Source organism: Dermacentor albipictus, chromosome 1 (assembly GCF_038994185.2).
Source record: "Dermacentor albipictus isolate Rhodes 1998 colony chromosome 1, USDA_Dalb.pri_finalv2, whole genome shotgun sequence".
NCBI lineage: Eukaryota > Metazoa > Arthropoda > Arachnida > Ixodida > Ixodidae > Dermacentor > Dermacentor albipictus.
The window spans coordinates 375,143,103-375,169,422 of record NC_091821.1 but is presented as its reverse complement, the minus strand read 5'-3'; the positions used below and the strand labels follow the sequence as shown (position 1 = coordinate 375,169,422).

Here is a 26,320-nt window from a genome sequence, read left to right as displayed (position 1 = left end):
ACTTACTCTTAGGTGTGAGCGTCACGGACGTGAGAATGAACGCGAACGTGGGTATCAGGAACGAAAGCTTGAGCGTGAGCAAAAGTATGAGAGAGAGAAGGCAGCACTGATCAAAGAGATACAGCATTGTGATCAGTTATTGGCACAGAGACAACGGCTGTCTGAGAATTCTGTAGGAAGTACAGAGCGAAAGAATGAGGAAGTGTCCAGCAGATTTTCGCCAAAAGCCGACGAGAAGAGTAGTGCCTGTGAGATTGGCTGCCGATTCATAAGTGAAGGGAAAAGGCTAGCTGCTAACGATGCCTTAGTGGCAACAGAGGCCGTTAAAGGCCGCAAGGAGAGCGACGAGGTGCTGTGCCAACAGATGACTGTAGAGACAGCTAGGCCAGCTGCGAACAAATTGGCACAGTTACCGAGCGTGTGCGTCGCTGGTAATGTTAGCGAGGTTGCTAGCGAAGAAAAGGGTACTGCTGACGCGACAGACGCGAGCACCCATGTCAGGTCAGATCTGCGTGCAGAACTGAAGTGCGAACTGAGCGATGCAGTTGAGAGTAGTTCTCGGGATGGCGAGCTCCGTAGTCCACGAGAGAACAACTGCATTGTTCAGGGATCGGTGCGGCTCTCCGCCAGTCTAGATAGCCTAGAGAGGGATGGTTTAGTTATTAATCATTCGGACTGTGCGCGTGAGACAGCGATCGATACCGACGGGCTGTGTGCCGATGCACAGCGTACGCTGGGCAATGTAGTAGAGGGCAGTTCGCAAGAGTGCGAGTTGTCTAACTCGAGTAAAGCCTGCTGCATTGTGCCAGAGTCGGTTGAGCTGTCCGCCAGTCGAGGCAGAGAGAGTGTTGATTTAAGTGAGAATCACTCAGACTGTGCGGGTAAGAGACCGATCCGGGCCGACGAAATGTGTACCGGCCAGCACGAGGCACGAGAAGGCGACAGGAAAGCGAGTGCAAAGAGAAAGCGCCGTAAAAAGAAGCGCAGTAAAGACCGAAAGACGGTAATTAATGTAGCGCCGCCAAAAATGGCGAGAAACCCAAATGGGCAGGGCGCGAGGAAAAAGATGCGGTCGTCTCGGACGATGTTGACGCATCGAAAACGTTCAAGCCACCAGTCAAAGGGGGACCGCGAAGAATGTTCTGCACGGACGCGGACAAAGGGCACGAGGCAGTTAAACTCCTCGTCGTTCCGTAGTTCTTTTCACAGCTCAGCGTGCAGTTCGAAGAAACGCAAGGTGGCAGGACGAGACCAGGTGGGGAGTAGCGACGCGGTCAATCGAGCTTGTGTTGAAAGCGGGGCGCGGGGACGCAAATTGGCAGGAGACCGTAACGTCTTGGGGGAGCTGATAGTGAATCAGCCCTTTTGTTGTCTCTCGGCAGCCAGAGTAGCTTTCAAACCACGCCCACCGCGGGTTCGACTCAAAGTATGAGTCAGACATAAGCGTTTGGAAAAGGAGGCCAGGAGCGCTTCCGTAGAAATGAAGTGTCTTGTTTTTTATTTTTGAGCATCGGAAAATTTTCGCGATTTGAGACTAGGATTTCTTTCAAGGTGTAAGGTTTGAGCTTTGTTTATGTTTTGGTTTGAGAAAGCTCCGAGATTTGAAAGACGCGTTTTAAGTAAACATGTAGTCTCGCGAGATGCTTATTAATAAGTAGATAGGCTTTTTTTTTTGTGTGTGTGTAAGTAACCTGAGGGTCAAGGTTATTGTTGAGAGGCCTATCGTAACGCACGTGTGTGTTATTTAACCTTCTTTCTTTTTAAGCGTTTTTGAATTTTGTAAGGTTAAGCGCGTAGATTTGAGTGAGTGCAAGATTTGCACGGAGAAGCGTTCTTAGTTCCATTAGCGCGTGTCCTGTGTGGACGGAAGGAAGCAGACTTTATGACTGGGTTGCTAGTGTGTGTGGAGGGCAGCCGTATTCTGACTTCTTTAGTGAGCGTGCGTGGAAAGAGTTAGTAGAAGACGCATTATTTTAAGAGTTCTGCGGAGTGTGTAAGTCCCGCAAGTTTAATTGTTCGTTTATGTCACGTGTCCTGTAGGACTTTCAGGGAAGAAACGTGAGTAAGCGTGAATGCATAGTTTGCCTACAACGCAAGTACGCATTCTGTTTAGTGACCACAAGGCTAGCGCGCTTGTGATTACGTACTTGTGAGGTTGACCAGATTGTTCAGTGGCACCATTACGTGCGATAAGTACGCCACTGCGATAGATTGGAAACATGCTGTTCGTGTAGTTAGGCAACTTAAGTTATGTTCGGCTGTTTTCATTTGTTGTTTGCATCGTCAACGACCCTTTTGTTTTGCAACAACAATAATAGTCTGGTCTTGTGGGCAATCGAGGAGAAATGGATAGCTGTTTGGAAGGGTGGTTGGAACTGCTTTGTCAAAATTGGGGAACTAAAAGATCAGGGTTGATTTTGACTCAGTAATAGCCTGGCGAGTCAGGGGTGAAGAGCCTGCGCTTACGCGTGGTGCAGCGCTGTGTTGTTTGGTTTGTTTGACGTATGTTCTCCAGGGCCCAGGATCCCGAGGGTTGTCAAACGAGGCTCGACCCCAGTACCCTGCAGCTTCTATCAGCGTTCCTCATGGCCAGCGAATTGAGTTCACCGGCCATTCAGAACTACCGGGGCGAGGACGAGCTGTTAGATATGGAGCTGTTTCCTGCGATTACTTCGAGTTCCCCAAACCACTTTGAAACGCAGCACAGCTAATTGAGGAATGCAGAAGCAGGAAAGCACATTCCAGAGGAGCGGCCGAGCAAACAAGTTTAAGGCAACAAGTTCACGTGCCAACAAGTTCGTGCGCCGCCGGGATTAGCAGGTGGGCCTCCGACAATGGAGCATGAGCAGCCCTCCCCTTCTCTTCGTTAGAAGTGCATTGCCAGTCTGCGAGGCAAGACCACAGAGAGCCGCCAGGTGTGATACCGCGACACGGGCGCCTACCATTGGCTGAAAGTGGCGTCATTGGAGCGGACTCTCCCATTGGTCAAACATGACGTGACTTACAGTGCTCGAAGGGTTTATAAGAAGCCTTCCAGAGAGACCTGAGGATTCTGGAACATTCCCTGATTCCCTGATTCACCTCTCTCGAACTTCTTGCCGCGGGCCGCAGCGTCCGAGTTGCTGCCGGCCCGTAATGTCTGTACGAATGTTACTTGTCGCTCACCTCCTTGTACATAATGTAGAATAAATCTCCCAAGTTTTGGGTTTTCATCCCGAAGTCCGTCCTCCAACCCCTACAACATGTGGCAAGACTATTAAACACTGCATTCAATGACTACATGGCAGCATCACTTGAAAGAGCATAAGAAATAGGTGTTGGTAGAATATTGCTCATTGTCCCTTGATAAATACAGAATTAATTGCAATAAAAATACAATACAGAATTACAGACAGAAATACAAAAATACAAACAGAAAATACAGAATTAACTGCAAATGTTTATGTAGGACATCTGCAGCCGAGCCCCGATATAATGAACAAAAATATAACAAGCTTTTGATTATAATGAAGTAAATTTAGGATTTAGTTCGTTTTCCATGGCTACAACAAACCCTAAATGCAAGATCTGAAGCAATATCAGTTAGCGCAAAATGCATATTTGTTTGCAGCTCAAAATGTGTATTCTTGCAACAAAACATGTTATATGCTCTGCAATAGCAACTTGCAATGGCAGTTTCCCACGTGTCTGAATGATCTGAAGCACAAAAGTGTACACTGTGGCTGCAACGATGCTTTGACTAGCACTTTGGTTTGGCTGCCTCAAAGTTCGCCACTTACAGGCCCAGAAAACGCCTGACCAGCCAGCATTGTTAATCTTGATGTTCCCATAAATTTGCAGTTTGTAGAACAGCATTTTCTACAGTTTACAGAAACATATCATTAGGGCTAATGAAACGTCTTAAATTGTCTTGTACAGGTTTGACATCAGGTACCAGATGAAGCAACACACGCTTATGCTGTCCTAGTGTTTACGTTCCTGTAGATTGAAGTATAAACCGCAAGTAAGTGATCTTAGGCTCAACGGTGACAAGTGAAATGATGGAGATGGCCGTCACGTACACTTTGGTGCCAACAAGTCGTACCCAACGCAAGCAACGACTGAGTGTCGTCTTCCTGGTGTTGCCGGTATGGGGGCTGCAAATATGCGCCGAATCTGGTGTGACGCGTGCTTTATTGAATTAAGTTTATGTGTTTTACTGTAAAGAGCAGCATAAAATATTTCTGAAGATCTTGCCGTAGGTTCTTATCCTTGCAAGTAGCAAAATTTAGTCATTTGCTTGTTCCGTGCAACAATCAGTAGTGAATGACCTATATACATCCAGTTCCGGCTTCACGATATTGGCTAGTCACTCATAGCACTTCTAAGTCAGAAGCGACGAAGTCTATGTTTCCAGAACCGAGCGATAGAGCGACAAGAACGAGCAATCTGATCGCACGATGGCCCGTTTCATCACTCAAAACCGTTGCTCGTCGCCAAAGCGTACAAAATTGGTCTCATGGGGTTTAGGCTCAATCATACATCACAATTAGAGGTGTGTGGATACCAAATAGCAGATTTAGAATCTCATATTGAATCAAATCAAGAAAAAACAAAGAATATTGAATCGAATATCGAACATGAGACAAATTTTCACAAAATTTTATGCTAACAAATTTTGGTCAAGAAAATGCAGTGTTGCACACGCTTGGGAGTCTCCTAGCATTGCATAAAAAGAATGTAGCAAGCTATCAGTAACTTAAGCACATAGAAATCGAGGTACAGTAAAGCCTCGTTAAACCATACCTGCTTAAAACAGTCGTTTCGTTTTGAATGTAGCAAAGTTAAATCCTCGACTCAATGGCCATTGAAAATAATGCGATTTGTATCTGCATAAACCGTACCAGCTTATTGCGTACGTATTGGTTAACACGTAGTGTGTCCACTATTCGTTGCACAAATGTGGCGCTGCATCGTCTTCATAGGGCAGCCCGGCAGAACAACAAGCCTCAGAGATCAAAACCCTGTGCGTTTGTGCATGAAGCTACCTCAACATCAACATCATTTCGGCGCCGTGCAAGAGAGCGTTGCGGCTGCGTGAGAGCAGGGACTCGCATCATGCACGAGCTCGGAAAAAAGACGCCGGGTGCTCAAGCATAGAAGAAAAATTAGACATCATTCATGCTATCGAATGTGACACGAAGAAGTCAGCAATGGCATGCAACAGGGGTCTATACAGTTGACTACAGTGTGTGGCACTTGGAGTGTGAAGAAGTTGCTTGGCAGCGCTGCTGCGACTGCGAAGCGGTGTCATGTCGGCTACGAGGTTCGACTTTTCGCCATTGTTGCCTCTGTAGTTGCCAAAGTGTCGCCTGGCGACACTTTGGCGACACTGATGAGAACAACATGGAAAGCGACAGCACGAGCGATTCAGGCCCGACAGTGGCAGAAGCTACACGTTACGTCAGCCTCATGAATGCAATCGTCGCGACGAGAACAGCAACCCGCAATAAAAAAGGCGTCCCGCGACTCCTGCCACGCTACCGCTCCCGTGCACAGAGAATACGCAACACCAACGAGGAGTCTGCCATGCGAGTGTTTGCCGAGAAGAGAGGGCAGGCTGAAAAGCTGGCTCTCAGCTTCAGTAACTTTGAGGCCGCTGTCGTCGCTGCTAGGTCGCCACGGCATAAAACGAATATAACACTTTTGCTGTGCCAAGTGAATAAATACTGCTTGTTTTCCCCCCCTTTCATTGCACTTTCTCCGAGTTTCGTTTTTGACACTTAAGTGGGCGATCTCATGCTATTTCGGTAAAGTAGTACTACCATTTAGTACACACTTTTAGCGATCTCTGGCCAACTACGGTTTTAACGAGGTTTCACTGCATACAGCATGGTCAGCTCTTATTAAAGGGAACACCAAATTAGTATGAGAGTGCTGATTACAGCTAAGCTTCATAGTATAAGAAGGTCAGGAATAATATTTTTTATTAATAGAATTTTTACAGCGAAGCTACACCAAATTACTATGAGAGTGCTGATTACAGCTCAGCTTCATAGTAGTATAAGAAGGTCAGGAATAATATTTTTTTAATAATAGAATTTTTACAGTGAAGCTGTAACCTTTACCACGCAAGGAAATTTTCACATCCTTGTGGTAAGCAAGAAACTCCCCATACGTGGGCCTATCCCAAAGATGGTGCAATGCCGGGCCGACCCGCGGCGGAGGTGAAGAAGCTATTAAGCACTCCTCATACGTGGGTCGATCCCAAAGATAGAGGCGTAGTTCGCCATAAAGGGGCCCACATACACAGCTTTGCTGCCGATCCTTCTTCATAGAGTGGAAGGGCACCGAGTTTTTTTAAATGGAATAAACTACTTTTTTCCTCTGAAACTAACGAATTGGCGATGTTCTGTTGTACTGAATACAAATGAGGATCTCGGCTTAATAGTGGACCTGTGCGTCAGGGCAATACTTTATTTATTGCATAGAAAGTTTTGCTTTCTAGTTTATCTCGAAAGTACAGAAAGGCTTTTTCCAACTTTACGGCTGGTGAGTAATCGTAAGCCCAATCTTCATGTCAGACAAAAGGACTGTGCATCACATGACTCCATCACCACTCCAGGAATAGCTAAGAGAGGGCACCGTCCCTGCTGTTTCATTGCCAGTTTTGGCATGTTTTGCCACCTGTCAAAGATTCTGAAATCTAAAGGGTCACTGCAAGTTGGCGCTACACACGAGGGTGCAAAAAGGTAACAAAAGTCTGGTGTATAGCAACACACCAAGCAGCTTCCATGAAATAAACAGGGTCAGCGAGCCACAAATACGAAAAACAAACCGTGCTAAGCAAGTCTTACCATTCCAGAGATCATCTTTCTTTTTGGCAGCAGATTTGGAGCCCGAGGAGCTTTTGTTTCGGCGACTAGAAAGGCTTGGGGCTGATGACGACTGGCCTGCTCCTCTTGAACTTGAGGCTGCTCCACTACGATCATCCTCAGGAACAGGACGGTACCTGCCAACACATGAGTGGAAAATGTGGCATTTTCATTGACGATATCTGAACTGGAGAATATAGACCAAATACCGTATTTTTACGCACATAACCTGCACCGAAAAAGAAAAAAGAAATTGACAGTAAAGTGTGGCCCTTGGTAGTTATACTTTCTTCTTATCTGGGTGTCATGAATGCTGTGAGTGTGAAACATCAATCACAGACAAGATAATAGGGGCGACAAGGCAGACATAATCAAAGGGCCACAAGAGCGTTTGCCATGCTGGTTCGGATCTACAGCAAAACATTGAAGCTTAAAGGGCCCTCACCAGGTCTGTCCATTTTGAGCTGACAAGTGCAGAGCGTACACTACGCGATAACAATCGTGTCTGCAAAGTATTACATCGCTACGCACCGTGGAAGGATCTGAAATTTCAATCCGAGCGCCGCTTCTCTCTTCATTCGCAGCCACCGCGCTCCAAGCCGAACGGTGGCGTAATCGTGCCCCTGCGCCTATGTAGTCGTGTCCGCAGTGTGACGTCGCTCGTGGAGGCCCGTGACTTCGAGAATTACACAATACAACATTTGTTATCTGTGCGATCTGTTGCTTGAATTGATGAATTGAAGTTTAGAGAAATAATAAAACATTCAAACGGAATGTCTGCGTGTTTTTTGCTTAAATTCGCACCGAAGCAAGAGAGATGTACTTCCGCTTCATCTGCTTGTTCCCTCGGTCGTGTGTACGTGTGCAGGTACCAAAACTATGCTATTTTCTACTTTTTCTACTATGTTCCGGCGTGTGATCAGGCTGTGCGATCCGCTTGTTCTGCCTCAGTATTCATGTAGCACTTAATAATACCGCTAGTCATGTTCCCTTGTGCACAGCACGCAAAATCATGCACTGCGCGAAACAAACAGCAGCTTGCACGCGACGCAGTCGACTAACGGAAGTGCGTAGTGGTGGGGACTGCGACGTATGCGTCATGCGATCCTCGAGGTCCGGCATGGGAGAACGCAGGGAAGGAATTTCGCTTGCGTAGGCTAGACGGGGCGAGTGGAGAGAGCACCTTGCTTAGAAGAGTTAACTGCTGGGCGAAACACAGAATTCACAGAACACAGAATTCCGAAACACCCGAGTGCTGAAAGGCCTAGCCGCATGTTTGAGGATTCCAAAATTGATTTTTTGGCCATATTTCGCGATGCGAAACCCGCGTCCCCCCTTAACTAAAAGAAAGCAGTTTGCTTAATGCAAACAGCTTCCCTTCAGTTTCACGTCCTCCTGGCTAAGAAACAACAGCCTATGTTGAAAATATCTGCAAGTTCATCAAAACTACATAATTCGGCAAGACATAGCACAATATTCCACAATTTATATTTTAGCAGACAACGATTTACTGACCGAGCAGCCAGTTGCAAAGGCAAGAGTGCCAGGTGCACTGGTTTGGCCATTCCTGTCTTGGATGGTAGCACTCACCAGATGGTGTGGGTCTGCACCCAAATGTTGGCGTAACCCATGGGGTTTTCAGAGTCTGTGTCAGTTTCCTGGCCATCAGGACTGGCACCGCTGTATTGCCGGATGGCTTGGTACACAGTCATGCCATACGGTAGCGGGTGGTCCCCAATAAGGAACTGGAGCTTATGCCGTGCCTGGCCCTGGTTTATCATCATGGCAGCCTGCATGAACCAGAGTGACGGTGGCCCTCAATTTTTGTCCTTGGTTGCCCAGGTGCCCAACTTGTTCCAAGTTGAACACCTGACATCGACAGAATGGGTCCCTTTCATTACAGGCAGCAAATAAATATTCAAAATGCACATATATATTGTAGATGAAAGTACATGGGTTAAAAAAATTTATGAAAAATGTATAAGTTTTGAATGTAAATAAAACAAATACAGCTAAACTTTGATATAATGAACTTCAATATAACAAAATTCTCGATATAATGCACTGTAGAACTTTTAATAACCTTTTGTCCATAGAACAACATGTATTTAAAACCATATATTTAGGAACGCCGAGACAATCAAGGGAAACTTCCCGCTGACGCAGATAGTTTAATGATTGAATTACAGCAACTGTTTATAAACACACCTCTCAAATGGTGTGCTACACAAAGAGCACCGCCTACATCATGTTCTAGATAAAGTCCAAGTGTAATAAGATCCTATCGCGACACACACTGTGTGCTCTAGATGCAAGTGAAACTGTTCGAGGATGAGACAAGAAAGATGGCGGCTTCACGAGTGCCGCCTTTCCGAGCAAGCAAAGGCAAAGAGGGGGAGGGGAGCGAGCTCGCAGTAATGCAATCAAGTGCGCGAGGGGGCAGAGGTGGGGGCGGAGTTGGGAGTAAGTTGGTGCGTATCCTGAACCTGGCTGTGCAAGGCTGTAAGCACACGCAGTAGCACATCCCAATCTGTCGCGTATGCAAAGAATGGGCGTGCCAAAACAGCGTGGAACCATGTAACCCGTCTTGCTGCGCGTTTAGTATTGGAGGTTGCGTAATCTCGAGTTTCGGCGACCTGTTGGAGCGAGAGGCAGACGAAGCATTCGCTCCCCTCTGTCGGCACATTTGCCCTGGAAAAATTGCCCCAGAGTGCACGTGAAAGCGTGGCTGGCTGTGCGTAATTCGCACTGCCAAGAAGATATCGACGTACATGGCATGAAATCGTACCATTCATCGCCGACTCCAAAATTTATCCAAATGGATTGTTTTCCCATTCAAATTCGCCTTTTTTGCTTTTTTCGATTGCCTGATGAATCGGCAAATTCTGTGGCCTATTTCCGTGTAAGAATAATCGATCAATGGCTGTACTTATTTGCTCAAAAGGTTGAATTTCAATACAACAAAAGTCCAATATAACGAAACAAATTGTCGATTTTACTGACTTCGATATATCGAGGTTTAACTGTATGTATAAGTCTTCATTATTTATTCATGCACACATCGAGTGGTTGCAACTAGGATGTCATCCCTCCTGGGATAAGGAGGAGCTCAGCGCCGGACTCTCGCAGCAGTCGCTTCCCCGAGTCAGCCAGGTGACAGAAAAAAGCGTCGAGGGCCAGTGGTGATGGGAGCCCCAACGGTGCTCCGGGCCTCTGACATTAGTCAGGCTTTATCTAATCAAGCAGCAGTGCTTCGTATATCCACCCTTTTTCGTGACAGCAGACGACAACATTTTTAATGCTTTAACATTCTTTGGGTACTTCACGCACTTTCCGGGGCTATCTATGTTGTATCTATCTGTTTGTGCCTATGTATGTTTGTATCTAACAGTTTTCCTGCCTACCTAGGCTAGGTCACTGGGTAGTCAGTGGTCGAATGGGTAGCGCATCAAGCTGCTGTGCTGTGGAAACAGAATTCAAAACCAACCATGAGACCAACTTGGGTCACTGAGTATGTGGCAATGCGTACATACTTGCAGCTCTTCAACAAACCTGTTCCACACCAACATGGGTCACTGTAGACGCGGGACTGGGTAGGTACTGTAGTCTGAAGAAACTGTTTGACGCATTGGAATAACGGGTATGTGCCAATCAGTCTGTGCTGGTCTTCAGTGAACCTCTGATTCCAACTTGGATCAATGTCCCAGTAGGTAAGTGCTCCCTTCAATGAACGTCTCGCCCAAACTTAGGAAAAACCGGAATATAGGTCAAAATTTTTTTCAAAAAACCATCGTGAAAAGTCGACCCTCGACTTATATACCGGACGTTGGCGGAAAAACTACGGAAGTCTTGCAACAATGGGCGGATGAAGTAAACAGCCGCCATCGCCATCAGCAGCAGCGCGGCGTCTATGGCGGCGTGGCGACGTTGTGGCACCGGCATTTTGCATTTCCAGTGTCGCAAAGTTATATTAATTAAAGGCTGCATTTTCATTTTGTTTCAAAATGAGCGGAAGCCGATGTCTATTCACCGTCGCCTTCAAAAAAAAGGCGATTGAGTACGCGGAAGCCCACGGCAACTTGGCGGCACAGCGCGAACTTGAAGTATCCGAAAAGAGCATTCGGTAGTGGCGGAGGCAAAAGCAACGTATTACAACTTGCAGCAACCAAAAGAAAACGTCATTTCGTGCCGGATCGCAGCGGACTGCAGAACTGGAAGGCAAGGTTGCGGAGTCCATCCGAGAGCTGCGTGTAAGATCGCTGCCTGTGACTGCCGAATGCATCCGTTTGAAAGCGGTAGAGATCGCACGCGCCTATGGACTGGGCAGCGAGACTCTGATCAAAGGCGTTGCTCTGATTCAGAGTAGCGCATGCGCTCTTCGTGCCCTTTTGTGTACTGTGCACCCTGCCAATTTTTAACAGTATTGCGCGACCATCGACCCGCGTGTTTGTCAGCACCTTGTCATCACGGCACGGAGCGGCAAAATAGCGAAAGTAAGGGCATGTGTACACATACGCGTATTTCGCTTGTTTCGCTGCTCAGCGCCGTTAATAAGGTGCTGGCAAGCACGCGGGTCGATGGTCGCGCGATACCGCTAAAAACTTGGCCAGGTGCGCATGCGAGCAGCATTTAAATAAATACTGTCACCATTGTGCAACCCCCTGAGTCGCATTTGTTTCACGGTAAGGGTGTCATGTCTTTCGATACTTTTTGCCATTGAAAAAATTTTTTTTTTCATTTTGAAAATTCGTTAGTTGGGGGATCGACCTATATTCCGGTCCGACCTATAGTCCGGTTTTTACGGTAGGTAAGTGCCACTAGAAATGTGCCGCTCTAGAATGATGAAAAGAGAAACATTAACCCCTATATGCAGAAATGCATCTTGACTTGAAGCCCACGCTCGAGCTGATTTAAGTGATGCCTGTCGTGAATGCACTAAAGGAAATGCAAGGAGCGTCTTGAGTGCACAGGCACCAGGGGTGCGATCTTGTACGCGTTCCAAAATAGAACGGAGGCGGTCCGTTCTTTATGTCGCGAAATAGGTGGTCCGTTCCATTATATTCGTCCGATAGCCGACGACACGGAATGATTGACAGCAGATATCACGGCACAATTGGCGTCATAGCATTCGTCACGGTTCAAATTGACCAATCATGTGTGGCTCGGTGGAACGGACCGCCTCCGTTCTATTTTGGAACGCGTACAAGATCGCACCCCAGGCGTCATTTATATCAAGTCAAGCATAGGCTTTAAGTGAAAATGCAGTTCTGAATACGGGGCAAATTTCTGCGATGCTGAGCGAAAATGGACCCACTTCACAAGGGTTCCTTAAGGACAGCAACCCAGTGCATAAGCAGGCTGTACCACAAGTACACCAAGTACGTGCCGCTTTTCAATAAACTCCTTTCACATGCCAATGCTTTAGTGAGCTGTTACATACGCACTGGGCATGTGCTGCTCTTCAACGAACTTCTCGCCAATTTGCATCACCGACTACGTGCCACTGAGTGTGCAGCAAGCGTAGGAACAATTCAGTGTTCGCAGGCACCAGAGCGCCACGATTCTTGTCCAAGTGCCTTGGCAGTGCCACTAGCAGTGTCCCATCTCAGCAGTGTAATTAATGATGCAGTGCGTCCATAAATAAGTGCCAGAGAGGAGCCCAATTGTCACATGATGCATTTCTCAGCCTACGCATGCATTGGCGACACTAGATGGCGCCAAGCATTCTAACGAAAGTGCAAAATAAACGAGTCCCGTTGAAGTATGTGCTTCATACATGAAAAACTTTGGTCATGGTAATATGTTGTGTCGCTATATTGATTCAATGCCAACTCATTACCGTCATTCCCGATGGATTCTGCCACAATTTTTTGTTGTTGAACATGTTCCCTTTTGGCACAAAGTCTTCTTCCATTTGAACACCACTTAGAGAAGTCGTCTGCCATAGAGGACAACATTATGGTGACCCGCGCCTTGTCATTTCTACTTGACATCCCAGAAACTTCTCTGGAGCCTTTCTGTTACACTGTTAGTGCCGAGGGCATATCCAGATATACTGGTGTCTGATCAGCATTGCCAATCTGGCCCAGCTGAAAGTTGACCGACTTTCGCAATGAAATCACATGATGCTGAAAGGCCACAGGTAGATCTTCGCAGCTCTCTGGCAGCTTCTGCAATATCAACATGCGCCAACGTAAAGAAAATCCAGTGCAGCACATAAGACAAGACAACCAGTGCTTACTTGCCTTTAAGTCAATCTGTGGAATGCCTTTTTCTCTAGCCATCTCTCTTGCCTTTGCTTGCAGCGGCTCGATGTTGACGGTAACATGTGCAGCTCGTTGCTCCTCAATGATGTTTGTCAGGTTTAGTTCAACAAACATCAGCAAATACTCCAATCTTCGGCCCCTGGAAACTTCTCGGGCCACTGCCCACAAAGAGGGATTCCTCTTGTTTCTTCCAACTGCAAATGCTGTGCTCGTTCACACCGAACTGCCACTGTGCAGTACAGTTTCCAATGGTTTCAGCAGCTAAGATCATCGTATCTTTTAAAAGTACAGTCGCCGACCGATTTTCCGGACTCCAAAAATTCGGACATGCCCGATTATTCGGTCAGCTTCGCGGCACCGCCATTCTCCCCATAGACCATAATGTATAACAACTGCCGAAAGTTCAGACACCTTGCAACCTCTCGTCTGATTTTTCGGACTCTCCTTGAGCCAACTCGGTCGAGAGCACCGTGCACCGACTTTGACCGGTGCACGGTTCGACTTGCTGAACGCCATTTTTGTTTTGAACGAAGCTTCTTTGCTGCCCCACAAAGTGGCGCTACTGGAAATCCCCGCTCATCATCATCGTTTCCTGGTTCGATAGAGTGGCTCTGCAGCAGTTCCGGTTTCAGCTTAGTAAGCCATGTCAAGACAATGCAGCAGCTGATTTGTTTCTTCGTGCACGACGCTACGAGCTGGCCGCATTTTTTCGTTTGTGTGACTGGTGCCTGCGCGGCGGTGTTTGCTTTGTGTGCTGTGTTGAGGTTTCGGTGATCCAACGCGGCATACGGAAACATCGCGTCAAGTATCTAATGGCGCAGACAGTGCTCGCGCAGACTGCGCTGCGGAATGCCGGCAAGCGGGTGCCGGGAGGCCTAAGATTTGTCGCCTTCCGATGTGCTCCTTACCGACGCGGAAAATGTTCTGCCAAGACTTGCGCAGTGGTTGCATTGCAATTCCGGACACCGTCTCATTGACAGTTTCACAGGTGGTCACACTGCTGTACTGACATGCGCAGAACTCGACGACGGCGAGATCATTCGTCAGGTTTCTGCTGCACCGCCGGACGATGACAGAGTCGGAAGTTGACGCACCATGTGCTACGCTGCCGTCGCATGCGGATCGTGCACAAGCAGTGACCGTGCTTTCAGCCGCCTATAGTGACCGTACGCCCCTCTCCGAGATTCAGGCTTGTCTGATTGCGCGTAAACGGAACAGCGTGCAACGGCGCATTCACAATTTCTTCAAGCCTACTGCCGAGCCCGAATAAGTGCGTGGAAATAAAGGATTTCATTTTTTTTTTCTTAATCTGCTTTTTCGGACACCTGTTTATTCGGACATTTCCGCAGTCCCCTTGAGGTCCGAATAAACGGTCGGCGACTGTAGTCGAATACTGCTTTCGCGGTCCTGATATCGTGCAAAGTGTGGCCGTTGTGAAGTCAGTGCGGCTACAATGTCGACTGATGATGCTGATGTCGACTGATGATGATGCAAGAAGCTGATGATGGTAGTACCAAGCAATACAGAAACGGAACTGCGAATATGGGCTGAAAATTGCAGGGATCTGTATATAACACGGGGCAGAAATTTCAGGAGGTAAAATTTGGAGGAGGGGGGGGGGGGGGGAGGGAGGAACACCTCAGACAATAGAAGAGTACTTTACGGTATATTGGGCCATTTCTTGTGTTCTTGATCGTGACTATTGGCGCTGGGAATATGGAATGTAATGATGTAAACAAAGTTCTGCTATACTTACAATGCAGCACTATGTTATAGAGTCCCAAATCATATACCAATTTTGCATGTTTTGGACATTTACTGCATTTATTCGAATCTAGGCGAATAGTTTATTCAAATAATCATATATCGAACTCTAGCATTGGCTTACATTCGAGGATTTTAAAAAGCGCCAGTTTGGAATTGAAAATGATAAATATGGTGCATAGCTAGCGCAATCTAGAAAAGTCAGTATCACAGCCGCTACTAGCCACACCGGTAGCCAGCCGAAGTACCCAAGCGATGTCGCCATTTTGACCTGTGTGACGCGCAAGACCCGCGACAAGCGAGCCCAAGACCCGCGACGAGGAGCCACGGTTCTCGGGGGCCAGGCGCGGGATCGACGGTAGTTGACTGAGCGACGAACAGGTGGCGTGAGTGTGGAGAGGACAGCGGCGAGAGCGTGCGAGTGTGCGGGGAGAGAGTGCCAAACGGGAGAACTCGGAGTGTGGTTATGTAGTGCGAAAGGTTGGCGTTCGGGAAATAAAGCGGTAGTTCGGGACCACGTGTGGCGTATCGTCGATCGTGACAAGTGGGGGCTCGTCCGGGATCTACGTGGACATGGAGACAGTGGACGTTCCCGAACAATTGGTACAGCATCTGCTGGGGCAGACGAGCGGATCCACCATGGAACGCGAGCAAATCGCGGCAGCTGTCAGACAAAGACTGATGGCGGCCGAGGCAGCGCCTATGGGTTCTACGACAACGGCGGCGGCGGTTCAACCGGCGAGCGACTGCGCTCCGCGCTCCACAGGAGGTCAGCCTCCAAGGTTTAAGGGGTTCAACGACCATCAGTCCCCCGAGGAATTTTTGGACCGGCTTGAAACGTTTTGTTTGGTCAGCGGTGTCGCAGCTGACAAGAGGCTTACGCACATTGTGCCTGCTGCGCTGGAAGGTAGCGCGAAGTTGTGGTGGCGTTTCGTGAAATCGTTTGCGTCGTGGGAGGAGTTCACTGCGGCGTTTATTGCGGAATTCTCCTCCATTGACGCGAAGCGCCGCTTGAAACAAGAGCTGGAGCACCGGACGCAACATCCCCAAGAAAATTTAAAGGAATTTATATATACCATCGCGGCCTGCTACGACCGGATTGGCGGCGAAGTGCCCGAGTCGGAAAAGGTTGACCGCGTGCTGCGGCAGATGCACCCGCAACTCCAGGATTTGGTGGAGGGAAGACAGTTCAGCAGTCTCACGGAGTTGGCGAAGGCCGCTGACGGTCTCATGGAGCGTTTCTGGAGGCGCATGCAGTACAAGCCACCACCACCCCCGACTGACCAAGTCGCGAGAGACTTGGCCTTCCAATCGACTATAAACGTGGCCGGCGTGCCGGGAACACAACCCGGAGGGTTGACCACAGCGGCTGCCGCGCCGTTCCAGTATCCGCCGGCGGCATCCCCCTGGCCGTTGCACCCCGCGGCGATACAGCCCTCCTACCACCGAGACCAATTGCACGGATTGGCCGCATTCGCCACAAGGACGCCACATCTCCCAACGCCGTCACAGCAGCAAAGGTACCAGCCGCGTGACCAGAGAGGATTCAACTGCCATCGCTGCGGAGGCGTTGGTCACATGGCCCGCGAGTGCCCTACAGGTCGGCGTGGCGGCCCACCCCGCTGCTACCAATGCAACGGGATCGGACATATCCGCTCTCAGTGTACGGGAAACGGGGGACGGTAGGTGCTGCACCGGCAAGCACCTACGAGACTGCGCTGCAAGTAGCGGCCTTGGCCGGCAACAAGGAGCCTCTCCTGGAAGTGCAGATCGGGAGGACGACGTTCCAGGCCCTATTGGACACAGGCTCGAGTGTGAGCTTGCTTGGATTGCCGGCGGCAAGGGTAGCGGTCGAGGCGGGCGCCAAACCAAAGACACTGGAACAAGCACTCCGCCTGGCAACAGGTTGGTCTCAGTCAACGACTTCCCTCAAATGCAAAATAAAGTGGGCCACAAGCAGTCGCAATCAACGCTTCCTGTGTGTGCCAGACTTGTGTCGGGACATTGTGCTGGGCAGAGATTTTTTAACAGCAACAGGCATCTCTTTACATGTATCGCTGGGTGGGTGGACGATTGGAACCGATCCACAGTGCATGGTGCCATTTGCTAAGCGCGAAAAGGACCCAGCGACAGCACTTGCCATAGAAGATGGAGAGTCGTACCACTTGCACAGCCTCTTTGAAGAAGTGCTTGTAGTTCCAGGCATAGAGAACATGCATCAGGCTGGCACCAGGGAACTACACCCAAGCATGAGTAAAGTTCTCGATGACTTTAGCCATCTGTTTACTACAGTTGCGGGATGTACCACCCTGGCTCAGCACCGCATTGACACGGGGGACAGTGCGCCCGTGAGATGCAAGCTACGTCCAGTGAATGCGAAGAAGCAGAAGATCATTGAGGGCTGTGTGGATGACCTCCTACAACAGGGCCTTATAAGACGAAGCACCAGCCCGTGGACTAGCGCCCCTGTGCTCGTTGCAAAGAAGTCTGGAGGCTACCGGCTCGCTGTGGACTACCGTCCGTTAAATGCACGCACCCGAGTACCTGCCTACCCAATGCCTCGAACAGACTGGCTGCTAGCGCAGTTGGGCCGAGCAATGTGGTTTTCCAGCTTTGATCTCTCCCAAGGGTTTTTCCAAATTCCTGTTTGCAAGGCTGACATAGCTAAAACGGCCTTCATTTGCCATCAAGGTACATTTGAATTTACGAGGATGCCCTTCGGGGTGGCAGGCGGTCCAGCAACTTTTCAAACCCTAATGGACCGGGTGCTGCAGGGAATCAATCACCACTTTGCTATGGCATTTTTAGATGATGTCCTTGTATACTCAGAGACACTGGAGAAACATGTTGAACATGTTAGGGAAGTGCTACAACGCATTGAGGGTGCTGGCCTTACGATTAATCCAGATAAAGTACAGGTCTGCCGTCAGTCCCTCAAGTTTTTAGGTCACATCATCTCCCCTGGGCAGTGCAGACCAGATGAGGACAAGGTGCGTGCAGTGCTGGACTACCCAAGACCCAGTACAGTTAAGCAGCTGCAAGCCTTCCTGGGACTTGCCGGCTACTATAGAAACTTCATCCCTCACTTTTCACTGACGGCACATTCACTGACCAACCTTTTGAAGAAGAACGAGCCATGGCAGTGGGAGGAGTGCCAAGAACAGGCTTTCACTGCACTCAAGCAGGCCTTAGCTCAGGATGCTGTTATAAGCCTCCCAGATCTAAATCGACCCTTTGTGGTGGAGACAGATGCAAGTGGCATTGGCATTGCAGCTGTGCTACTGCAGGCTGGCCCTGATGGTCTGCAGCCTGTTTCCTTCATTAGCAGAGTCCTTACAGCAGCCGAGAGCCATTATACTGTCCAGGAGTGGGAATGCCTGGCAGTAGTCTGGGCAGTGGACAAGTTCAGGGCATATCTTGAATTTACGGAGTTTGAGATACACTGTGACCACTCCTCCCTGGCATGGATGTTTAATACCGACCAAGCTTCACCCAGGGTCAAGCGTTGGGTTCTTCGGCTGCAGGGCTTCAACTGCCGAATCAAGCACAGACGAGGGCTGGCAAACATACCCGCTGATGCCTTGAGTAGAGCCCCTCTCCAGTGTGAAGACAACCCAAGTGAAAACCTACATGAGACGCTGTTCCCCATTGCTGCTCCAGAACCTGAAGGCAAAATTACATTTGAGGAAGTAGCTGTGGCCTCGGAGGTTGACTCTTCACTGCTGAGTGACACAACACAGCTGGTACAAGAACAGGCTCGTGATGACCGCCTCTTAAAGCTGAAGGCAGTGGTCCAAGGGACTCAGCTCCCAAGTTCGGACCCTGATCATCGCCTCTTTCGTGATCTGGCCGAAACAACGGAACTGCAGCCGAGTGGATTGCTGGTTCAGCAAAGAGGCAACCAGAAGGTAGCATGGTTACCTAATCACTTGCGGCAGCTGGCACTGAAGGTGGCCCACGACCATCCCACCGCAGGCCATGCTGGATTTTTCAAAACTCTGAGGCGTGTGGCTGCACGATTCGTCTGGCTGGGCATGCGAGCAGACATATCAAAGTATGTGCAATGCTGTACTGTCTGTCAGCGCACAAAAGCTCGGCGCAAGAAACCAGAGGGCCTCATGAGCAGTCAGTGGGCAACATCACCCATGGAAGAGCTCGGTGTTGACATTATCGGGCCCTTGCCATCTACACCCCGGGGCCACAAATACTTGCTGGTAGTTATTGACAAATTTACGAAGTTCCCAGAGCTTTTCCCTCTACGAGCAGCAACAAGCGCAAAAATACTGGAGTGCATGGTGCAAGTTTTCTGCCGCCATGGCACACCTGTGGCCATCACCAGTGACAATGGCAAGCCCTTTGTTAGCACACTATGGCGCAACCTTTTGAAACACTGGGGCATCAAAGATCGTCACACAGTGCCTTACCGGCCGGCTGGCCAAATGGTGGAGCGCCACAATGGAACAATTAAGCAGTGTCTACGGGCATACTGCTCCAACCACAAAGACTGGGACCGGCATATACCTGAGATCGCCCTTGCCATGCGTACTGCCGATAGTGTTGTCACCGGATATACTCCAGCATTGTTGTGTTACGGCCGCGAGTTGCGCACCCCATGGGAACCTACAAGTGACAAGGAGGACACAGAGCCTCCAAAAGCAGCACACCATGCACTTGCTGCAGAACTCCAGCGGTGCCTTGGAGAGGCCCTCCAGTATGCTCGGTCACATCAGGCAGCTGCTTGGAAGGTGCAGAAATCCTGTTACGACCGTCATCGTCGGCCAACAACCATCAAAGAGGGTGACCTTGTGCTCCTGGATTCCCATACCTTGAGTGATGCGGCCAAGGGCGTTTCGGCGAAATTGGCACCGCGGCGAAGTGGACCTTATTGTGTAATCAAACGATTAGGTGACAATAACTTTGTTTTGAGTGATCCTGCTACAGGACGTCATCGAACTACTGCCCATGCTGATCAGTTGATGCTCTACCATGAGCCATGGCTCCTCCCTACCAGCACAGCTTCACGATTCGAGGGGGGGAGAGTTGTGACGCGCAAGACCCGCGACAAGCGAGCCCAAGACCCGCGACGAGGAGCCACGGTTCTCGGGGGCCAGGCGCGGGATCGACGGTAGTTGACTGAGCGACGAACAGGTGGCGTGAGTGTGGAGAGGACAGCGGCGAGAGCGTGCGAGCGTGCGGGGAGAGAGTGCCAAACGGGAGAACTCGGAGTGTGGTTATGTGGTGCGAAAGGTTGGCGTTCGGGAAATAAAGCGGTAGTTCGGGACCACGTGTGGCGTATCATCGATCGTGACACCTGTGTTGTAAGGATATCGTCACTAAGTATCGGCATGCAGCGTAGCGTTATCGTAAGGGCACCAAACAGGCGATGCCACAAATGAAAAGTTGTGCTAGCCACAGAGGCATCGTTAAACGTTCAAGCTGGGCGGGACTTCAGTATCAATGAGAAAAACGTCCGTCGTTGGAGGGGGCAATGGGAGGCACCTTTTGTGTGTGCTGCAATGAGACGATGGCAATAAGGAAGATAAGCACACAATAACGGAGAGGTGCTGTTTACAAAGATCGCGCCGCGTTTCGATGCATACAAGCCGTGCCGCACTGTCCGACTGTCTGCGCAAGCGTGCAAGTCTAGCAGCAAAGACGACGCAGAGTGAGCTTGGCATGTTCATCTTAAATACTGTTTTAATTTTGTGAATGATGTCCTCACTTTTTTTGTTCGGCTTACATTCGAGGCAAGTTTCTTTTTATTTTTTCTGGCTTTGGACATTCGGGAATTGGCTTAGAATCGGGACTAGCCTAGATTCGAGTAAATACGGTAAGAGGTGCAGTTTACAAAACTGATACACATGCTTTTGGTGCAGAGTAAACCAGGAACATTCTTTTCAGACGTTTGACTATGTTCACTAGATTTTTCAAGTTATTATTTATTTTTGTTTTTCCCATACAACAAAGTTCATTCGTACTTGTTCAGCAGTTAACTAATGACTGCACTGGAGCATTTCACGAGCATCTGAATGTGCAAAGTTGAGCTGGAACTTCTTGTAAAGTGCACCCCATGTGCCTCACTTTGGTGCAACTAGTTGTACATGAACCCTTAGCATGAGCAAATAAATAAATGAACAAGTCAAACAAAGTACAATGTAAACAGCCTTGCCATACTGCACAGAGAGATATGTGCACAAGCCTAGCAGGGAATACAGTCACTGAAAAGCAAAGGTCTAGTGTTGAGAGACTGAAGTAAAGGAAAAACCTGAAAACGTAGCGTACCATGGTATCATCAATGTCCTCGTCAGAATTCTCTTCATCACTACCACCATCATCTTCATCCTGCAATTAAAAGAAAGGAGAAAAGGGGATTTAGAAACACTTGCAAAGAAATTGTATACAGTCAAGCTCACACATAATGAACATCGTGGACATGCAGCATGCATTCGTTACAGCCCAGTGTTTGAACTAAGTGGACATGCAAGAATGAGCCATCATAATGACAAGAAATTTTTAATGTTTCCAAAAACATCGCACAGATTTCTTTACTTTTTTAATTCTGACAAAATAACTGAGATTTCCAAACTGTTCAAAGCAGGCAAGTGCCTATGACAAACGGCTGTCATCTGCCACTTGCCAAATGCGGCAAAAGCACAGACTTGCACCATGACGAGAAAAAGCAAAAATCTGGTGCACCTCGCTTTCCAACTGTCTTGTGCCCAGGGACTGCACGCAGTACAGAAAAGCACAATACAAACAGGCATGTAAAGGAGGGTGGTGCCATCTCGAAAACTAGAGGTATTTTTGCATTCAAGGCCAGGCAGGCACCATGAAGGAAGACGCCAAACAGCAAGCATGTAAGAAGAATGGCACCTTCTCATGTGAAAGAGGGGTACTTTAACATTTGCTATAAAAAAGCACACTGCAGCAGCATGTTTGTTCTATCCAAGACACACTTCCATAGACCATATTAAAATTATGACCAAAGTGCTACCCTCGTAATAACCAAGCATTTTTTTATAACTGGGATCATTATAGGTGGGCTTGGCTGTACAGATATAAAAATATTAACACAAAACCCATTGTTATTAGCAGTTGCGAACCCTGTATCCTATTTTATGAAGTGCCTACTTTTTCAGCAAACAACTCACCCCCAAAATCCTAAAATGAGTCAATGGACCTGACCATAAAGCAGTAGAAAGCTGGAAACAATGCAACAATGCAACAATGCAACGAAAACACGTCTGGTTGGGATTGCTCATAGTCAAGGGTAAAACGGATGCCGACCAATAACATTATGCGTGGTTGAATTGCCTTCTAGCTAAACAAAAAGGATTCGTATTTCGACTTATGTAGACAAAGAAAGTGGCTGAAAATCTGCAACGCACAAGCGGTGCAAACACTGCTACACCCAAAGAAAGAAAATAATATTCCCTATATACACAACTCAGGCAGCAAGCAGGCATCAAAAGTATTTTACTTTACTTTTACCCCATTGGACAAGGGGCTTTCCTTCTTCTGAAGCTTTTTAACTGCTAGAACACAGGGACAATGTACAATCTATGCCATGCAATGAATGCAATGGCATTTACCTGTCAAATGCCAAGTACAGCTATCTTTATGCATAAAATCTCAATGTAATGCAAAAAAAAAAGTGATGTAAACAACAAGTGGCCATTTGGTTAGGCTTCATTATCACAGGCCTTAATTTTATCGTACGTGGTATGCGGTTCCCAAATCCTAAAGAACCAGCCAGGCACATGGTGAATGGTGGGCATTATTCACATTTGTATTAGTAAAGCTACCTCCCCCCTCCCTCATTTGCATAGGAAGAGTTACCTTGAAAACTTACAGTATTTACTTGAATCTAGGTTGATAGTTTGTTTGTTTTTTCAAATTATCGCATACCAAACTCTACGGCTATTGATAAATATGACGCATCGCTAGCACCATTTAGAAAAGTCAGTGTCGCAGCCGCTACTAGCCGTACCAGTAGCCAACTGAAATACATGAGCGCCGTCGCCATTTTGACCTGTGTCGTATCAACGTGCGGTGTGGCATTATTGTAATTGCACCAAGTAGACAATGCCACTATAGTGCCACTTTCACACGAAAAGTTGTGCTAGCCACAGAAGCATTGTTAAACGTTCCAAGCTGGGCGGGACTTCAGCATTGAAGAGAAAAGCATCTGTTGTTGGAGGGGGCAATGGCAGATGTTTTTGCCCGAGCAGCAACGAGGATGGCATTTACCGGAGCACAGCAGCGATGATGATGTAGAATGAGCTCGGCATGCTCATATTCAATAAATGCTGTCTTAATTTTGTGAACACTGGCCTCGTTTTTTTGTTCAACTTACGTTCGAGGTAACTTATTGAGGCCTTGAATTAAGGCCGGCCTAGATTCGAGCAAATACGGTATATTTAATAAAAGCAACGCAACATATGCTGGTTTTGTCCTGAACAGTATGGCCACCTTCCACTTCGTTTCACTGGCAATTCATGTTTAATTAGGCATTGAAAAACCCGTACAAATCAGAAAGAGGACTCACTCGTATCCTCCCATAGCCCCGGATTACCAGGTACCGTTCAATGGCCTGGACCAGTGCCAAGGGATCTATTTTCACAGGTCCCCCTCGCCACTGCCGCAGGTTAGAACAGGATGGATGCCTCTGAAGGTTGCACTGCAACATGGACAAGCACAGGCGCACATGCATAAGAACACTGTTGCTGCCAAAAGCCCAGCTACAGCAGCAGAAATAAAAACTTGACAGTTCAAAATGGTTGTTGATGTGAGTATAACACAAATTTCATCTGCACTTGGGCATGATGAAACACCCCTGAACAAGTTTACCAACTGAAGACTTAGTACATTCAGTATACACAGCTATATTTCAGGCTGCTAGCATGCCGTCACATTAATTCCCATAGTTAACAGGAACAATGGAGACAGTGGCATAATCGGAAACATTTTTCGGGTGGGCTGGGCAGGCCGCATACTAACTTCAAGAAGAGGAGGAGGGGCGCGTGGGGGCGGGCCGTCCCCAGGCAATTCTACTTATGGAGGGACCCGAGTCATTAAAAAAGAAGAAAAAAAAAAAGATTTTTGGGAACTACTTGTTTCGGCCCCTATAATGCCTAAGCTGCACCGTATCAAAAAGAGTTGCCCAAAAATGTCCTCCAAGTGTTCGAAAAAAAAGAAAGATTCAGTCAGTGCGGACAGCGAAAGAGGAGCTTAAAATCGCATAAAAACAGCCGAGTTCATGGAGCTATTTCTTGCCTTTCCCATCACTGAGCTCCACCATCTTGGTATCGCTTGAAAGCTCTAAGTTCCGCCTTTCCGCCATCGTCGGCCATCCTGGCCGACGATGGTCGCATAGAAAAAGCACAAATGTAAAACAATCAGGGGCCGGTCTGACGAAGCTCACGATGCACGTGGCCCTCCTATTGGCTCAGTGCGCCAGCATGCTGAGAAGCACCTTCCAACTGGCTGTTGCTATGGCAACTAGTGCCCCGTCGCCGCCAGCGCGGTGCTTCTCTGTAGGCCTGCGAGTGGGTTGGCTTCTTAAACTGTTGATAATTCGTTTCTTAATCGTATCGCAAACCTAAGCGGCTTATCGACCCTCCCTTAAAAATGGAAAAAAAAAGAAATTTTGAAACCGTGCACGGATCTATGAAAAGCAAAGCGCAACCCATCTCTGCTCCCTGCGCCGGGGGAAAAAAAAAAAAAAAAAGGCGGTTCTCTCAAGGTTGAGATGAGCTAATAAGATAGCATCGGAGATGTCACTGCGTCGTGCAATCTCGTACTGTATTGGCAATAACGCAGCAGTGAAGGTAACCACAGTTCTTTGTCTTCACATGTAGCGTACTGCGGAGACCTCAGACGATGCGCCGATGTCTATTCCCATGCCCCTCGCACGTATGCCAGTTCGTGTTGGTGCATTCCAGATCCTGTTACGCGACTATACGTGTGCCTAATGTCAACATCAGTGGAAGAATTTTGTGTTTTTAATTATATTGTAAATATTTACCAGCTTTGAAGCTTGAAATTAATATTTCCCCAGTTTTTCTAGATTTTTGTTTTTCTCAAGTATAGCTATCTTAAAATCTAAAATTGTGGAATATGCACTGTGCCCCTTCTACTCATTCAATTCTCATCATTTTTCTTTCCCCGAATGCTGGCGAGTCAGAGGGTACACGAAAAATATGATACAGTGTCTTAAGACACTGAAATATCTTGAAATCCTGTAAAAATCACCAAGAATTCACATATGTAAAGCTACAACATTATAAATTCATAACTTTGAATAAAGTACAGATAAAAACATCCATATGCTAACTTGCAGTCTTTGAGCATCCAGAACATACCTGCTTGCCATTAGCTATCTTGTTGCTGCACATCTTTTGCAAATCACATCCCAAATTTCTGGAATTAAAACTATTTTCTTTATTTATTTGGGAAAAAAATATCTAATTGCATATTTGTAAGCAGCACACAAGATTGCATGTGACCTGAAAGTTTCATTAGTCTAGAGCGAATATCAAAACTAGTTGTTCGGGATGACATGCCCCTCATATTTAATGCAACTTTTTTTTTTAATTTTCTCGCAACGGAGCCTAAAGTATACTTTAGGAAGTAGAGCAACCAAATTCTTTGTTTTCACTTTGGAAATAAATTATTTTGCTACATTCTCTGACCACATGGTTGACACATCTTGTGGGCTTGTATTCAATGGGCTGTAAGATATCTATTAATGGCTAGATTAGAAAAAGTGCTTGCTATGCTTCATTCCTTACTCTTCATGCTATATAACCATACCTTACAAGTAATTTTTAAATGTGCCATTTATTTTCCATTGTGGCCTTAAACAATGGAAGCAAAATGTTAATTATCATAGGGACTAATTGCACTACAGCAAAAAAAATTAAATATTTGAAATTTTTGAAATATTTGAAAGCAAGACTGGAATATTGATGACCATAACGATAAACATCATTTCAATAGCAGTGTATTCCCTTACCAAAGATCAGAATGTGCTTCAGTGTCCCTGGTCTTATACTACAAATGGTACATAATGGCATAGGCTGCATCTTGCATGACAGCTGGTCCACTAAATTTGTATATACAGCCAACGATAGTTTTTACAGGCGCCCAAGTTTTTCTGACATGCCTGATAATTCGGACACCTTCGCAGCATCGCTACGTACCCCGTAGCCCAACGTATAAGGCCATATAAAATTTCAGACGCTGAAGCCCTTCACTGTATGGTTTTTCAAACTTTTCCCCTTAACTGCAGGTCCAAAACAGCATTATCTCACAGCCTCACACCAGCTATCTTGTGCGTCGATCTGCTGGCAGTTGTAGTAATTTTGTGCCATCGTTAGGCCTAGCTGCTTCAATGTTCACTACCACGCTTCCTGGAGCGAGATCGCACAAGCA

At 47.6% G+C, this 26,320-nt stretch overlaps 1 protein-coding gene across 4 annotated transcripts in view; it reads right to left on the bottom strand.

Moving 5' to 3' along the window:
- ctrip (E3 ubiquitin-protein ligase ctrip) overlaps positions 1-26,320 on the bottom strand; it is a 160,207-nt gene that overhangs the window by 33,092 nt on the left and 100,795 nt on the right. For all 4 annotated transcript variants that reach the window (XM_065431586.2, XM_065431585.1, XM_065431588.1 and 1 more), the window contains exons 24-27: positions 23,433-23,564; positions 21,167-21,226; positions 8,445-8,644; positions 6,837-6,991 (exon numbers count right to left, since the gene is read on the bottom strand). In XM_065431586.2, the coding sequence (XP_065287658.1) occupies positions 6,837-6,991; positions 8,445-8,644; positions 21,167-21,226; positions 23,433-23,564 (547 nt within the window). The remainder of the gene's footprint in view (positions 1-6,836; positions 6,992-8,444; positions 8,645-21,166; positions 21,227-23,432; positions 23,565-26,320) is intronic.